At 38.1% G+C, this 4,695-nt stretch overlaps 1 protein-coding gene across 1 annotated transcript; it reads left to right on the forward strand.

The window, feature by feature from the left end:
- The first annotated feature begins 2,169 nt into the window (after window positions 1–2,169).
- On the forward strand, window positions 2,170–3,407 carry LOC126609184 (serine/threonine-protein kinase BLUS1-like). Its single transcript, XM_050277170.1, has 3 exons — window positions 2,170–2,675; window positions 2,811–2,894; window positions 3,269–3,407. The coding sequence occupies exons 1-3, from the start codon at window positions 2,170–2,172 to the stop codon at window positions 3,405–3,407; spliced, it is 729 nt and encodes a 242-aa protein (XP_050133127.1).
- The last annotated feature ends 1,288 nt before the right edge of the window (window positions 3,408–4,695 follow it).

The raw sequence follows: 4,695 nt of genomic DNA on the forward strand, positions 1-4,695 counted from the left end.
TTACCCTAAACTAAGCCCTAAACTAAGCCCAATAAGCCCAATAAGTTTCGGCTGCAACATTAATAAGTAAGAAGATGTACCTCCATGGTCCAAGTCCACAATACTTCTGGACCTCTCATGTTGAGCTACCACCTATGTGTATTCTTATTTGCTTTTTATTTATTTATTTATTTTTAATTTACGCAATTTGATGATCATAAATAAAGTGGGTTTGTGAAAAAATAAAAAAGGTATGTGAAATCACATCTCCAAATTTAAAGAGGGCTATAAATGTTGTGAATTTCATCATGTTTAAGTTGGCTTTGTTACAATTTTATAAGAGCTCAACTTGGTTGGCTCGTTTATTTTTTAACCGATCTCAAGCGGGGTAAAAATGAAAAGTCAAACACGAGCTAATTTACAACATTGAGATGGTCTTCTTGTATTACATTTTCATCAAGCTTCTTATTAACGAGCGACTCACAGGCTTTACGAGTTGTGCATGTCTAAGTCAAGCTTGGCTTGTTTCTTAAACAAGTTGAATGCTAAATATAGAAAGAAAAGTTAACGTGTTTAAGTTTTAATCATTGTCTTCATAATCTAGTATGCATTACCTCTCTTGATGTTCAAATCATAACAGTTGCAGATTTATGATTTGAAGATTGGTGGTTGCAGTGTTAAAGATCTAAGTCTTTTATTAGAAATAGAGCTCGAAGCATGCAAATTTTTTTTCAGTTTATTCATTAAGGCATTTCATTGAACAATTGTCGTCAGCCAGACCATTTTATGCACATGTCAACAAATATCAACATATGCCAAATCAATATGATGAGTGCTATCGATAGAATTTGTCGAGTGCTCTCGACTCAACCTGCTGAGTGCTGCCGAAATATGCTTGGAATGCATTACTTCAAACACTTGTTGGGCACAAACGGGACCCATACCAAGCATTTGAAAAGTTCTTGAAAGACCTTCACATGCGTATTTTCAGGACTCTAGGTGGTCTTAAGACCACCTTGGTTCCAATGTGCATCTGTCACTGATTCATAGTAATACTTTTTATAGACCACCTTGGTTCCAATGTGCATCTGTCACTGATTCATAGTAATACTTTTTACCACTTAATCACTTTTCTAGTTGTACTTCTTTCTACCGACTCCAAAAATAATTTTTTTACTACTGAAAAATATATGAGATCGAACTTAGAATATGGGTGACACAAAATTTAATCACAACTTTAATCAACTCACCCAATGATGCTAAGACTCCACTCTTGATGCCTTAGTATCCAACACTTCAAATATTTGCATCACAAAATAAAGGTCAAGATTGTTTTTGAGAAGAAGAAAATTGTTAAGATTGTCAATTGCCTTTGTTCCCATGAAAATGTTGAGATGGCAAACTACTAAATGGACCAATCTTAATTACCATAAACCCCTCTAACAACATAATCAAGATTATATTTAAGTAACAAAATTATAGGGCGATTTGATAATTTCACCCCCAACTGCAATAGAAAAGTCCCAAAAAAGTAGATAGCAGTAGACACTTACATGCATCATCCCAAAGCTACATTCACCAACAAACCTTTCACAAGATTACTCCTTAAAACCCAACTTTTCTTTCTCCCTCAGAATACATTCATCTTTACCATCAAAACCCACTTCCCAAAAATCCCAAAAGCTCATTTTCGATCCTTTAAGATTTCATTATTTTCATCTCCAATGGCAACTTCCTCCTCTTCCCGCCAAAGAAAACCCAAAAACCAAAAAGGTCTAATTTCTATTAGACCCTGCATCCTACTAAATCATTGCTGAAATTGGATATGGAAGTAGCTTTGTCGTCCACAAGGCCGTCTCCACCACCATGAATTCTATTATCGTCACCATCAAGTCCATCTCGACCAATCCTGGGCCCATTTTGCCTGTACTAAGACTCCATTTCTTCTTTCCCACCCCAAAATTCTTTCTGTGCATTGATCATTAACCATCGACCACCGTCTTTGGATGGTTAAGTCGTCCATATCCGTTAGTTCTCTACAATCCATAATCTTTTCTGCTTTACCAGAAAGATTACTAGAGCCCTACATTGCTATCGTTCTCAAAGAAACGTTAAACGTCATGTCGTATCTTCAAAATTAGGGCCATTTCCACATAGACATCAAGACCAAAAATATATTGATTGATTCTGATGGGTCCGTGTAGCTCGCTGATTTCGGGGTCTCTGCTTTTGGTTACGAGGTCAATTCAATTGCATACTTGGCTAACTGACATCGCTAGAACACTATACTGGATGGAATTTGAGGTGATATATTTGCACAATGGGAATCAAAACAATGAGGATATTTGGTCGTTTAGGATCACGGCGCTGGAATTGGCTTGTGGCAGCCTTCCGCTGTCTAACCTTCTGCCGTCAAAGTCTCTACTTTTGAAGATAACTAAAAGGTTATGGTTTTCAGATTATGAAACCCATAACAAAGCTTTCAAGAACAAGAAGTTTTTTGAGGCTTTCAAAGACTTGGTGGGTTCTTGCCTCAATCAAGACCAGGGGAAGAGATCGATGGCAGAGAGATTGCTGAGGAACTTGTTTTTCATAAACTGCAGGGGAGGAGATTCTTTAATGATGAATGTGCTTCTGGGTTTCCCGAGTGTTGAAGAGAGGTTCAAGAAGAAGATGAAGATGATGAAGGGGAGCTGGTGAGGCTAAGGGCTAGGGATATGAGAATTAGCAGGGGAAAGTTCAATGAGGATGAGTTTGATATCAACTCGGTTTTTCCAACTGAATCTTCCTGCAGCGATTTGTTTTTTTTTTTTTTCGCTTGAGTCATTCAGCGGTTCAGTTGTGAAAATGGTAAGATTTGGTGGGGAAACCGTCACTCAACCGAGTTCACCAAGTGGAGCTTGGGAGGACAAGGGGTATATGGGTGTTGATAGTGAGAGTGTGGGTGAGTCGAGCAATATTATCAAATGAGTTGTTGAATGGAAGCTTTAGCCATGATAGGTGGGGAGAGTGAGACTTGGGGGTGAGATAGGAGGAGTTGAGACTGGGGAAGCCAGATTGGGTGATCTTTGTGGTAATGTTGGTGGGATATGAGGACTTGAAAGGGAAATGATGGTGCTATGATTGGTGACATTGAAAATGAGCTTAGGAGAGCAGAGGCAGAATTTGATGAATCTGGTTAGGGTGTTGGGAAGAGGGTAGGAAGGAGGTTGGGAGGTGAGCAGAGAGGAGCAAATGAGGCAAGAGATTCCTGCAGCGATTTGTTTTTTTTTTCGCTTGAGTCATTCAGCGGTTCAGTTGTGAAAATGGTAAGATTTGGTGGGGAAACCGTCACTCAACTGAGTTCACCAAGTGGAGCTTGGGAGGACAAGGGCTATATGGGTGTTGATAGTGAGAGTGTGGGTGAGTCGAGCAATGTCATCAAATGAGTTGTTGAAGGGAAGCTTTAGCCATGATGGGTGGGGAGAGTGAGACTTGGGTGTGAGATAGGAGGAGTTGAAAGTGGGGAAGCCACATTGGGTCATCTTTGTGGTAATGTTGGTGGGATATGAGGACTTGAAAGGGAAATGATGGTGCTATGATTGGTGACATTGAAAATGAGCTTAGGAGAGCAGAGGCAGAATTTGATGAATTTGGTTAGGGTGTTGGGAAGAGGGTAGGAAGGAGGATGGGAGGTGAGCAGAGAGGAGCAAATGAGGCAAGAGATTGATAGGCTGAGGACAGAGATGGACAATGAGAGGGAAAATAATTTCCGTTGGAAATGGAATTGGGATTTTTCATGATTCAAATTTCTGCTGAAAACATTGAGGTCACTGCTACTAAAATTGTTCTTTTTGTATATGGATTAGAAATTGCTTCATGCTCAAGAATGTTTTCTTAAAAAATACGGAAATATATATATATATATATATATATATATAATTTTTATTTTTTTTCACAAACGATATCATCTACGCTACGGGAGAGAAGGTATGCTTAGCCTTACAATGAGCTAGCCATAATGTGGTTCAAGTTCGCCTTTGGCGAGAATCGAACCTAAGACCTTTCACTTACAAGTGAAGAGGAATACTACTAGACTGTAGTACTGAGTGGCATAGGGAAATATTAGTAATATGTTCTTGAAACGAAATATATGCTACATAAGTCATGATTTTCATAATTGGTTTAAGGCTTGGTGTTATTTCTTAAATTCTATTTTGTTTTGCAAGATATGATAGTTAATATTTTAGAAAATTTGGTTTAGGTAAATAAATAATTTCATATTCGGGCATATGTCGATGATAACATGTGTTTTGTTGTGTTTAGGAATTTAGTTTTAATTAGCACAAGTGAAACTAGCTTTGGGTTGAAGCTTGGATCCTCTGTTTTCTCCTTGTTATTACTTTAGGTTGTAAATGAAACAACTTTGTTTTTTGGCCTTCTAGTGGAACTAACTAGAGAAACAAGGAGAAGAAAAATGCCAAATGGATCAATTGACCGGGTTGGTGCCATAAGTGAGCCTTTTGACACTCAATGACTTTTGTCTATATGACTATGAACTTCATATGCAATTGAGCCAGTCGAAAAGAAAACTCTAAGTTGATTTATTTTGGGGTGTGATATCCACACACCATTTTTTACTTATTCCACACCTTTTTAGTTTTCGACCGTCGGATCGGAAGAATTGAAAAAGATCAATGGACATAAATTAACAAAGGGTGTGTGAGAAGTAAAAAG

This window comes from Malus sylvestris, chromosome 16, assembly GCF_916048215.2.
Source record: "Malus sylvestris chromosome 16, drMalSylv7.2, whole genome shotgun sequence".
NCBI lineage: Eukaryota > Viridiplantae > Streptophyta > Magnoliopsida > Rosales > Rosaceae > Malus > Malus sylvestris.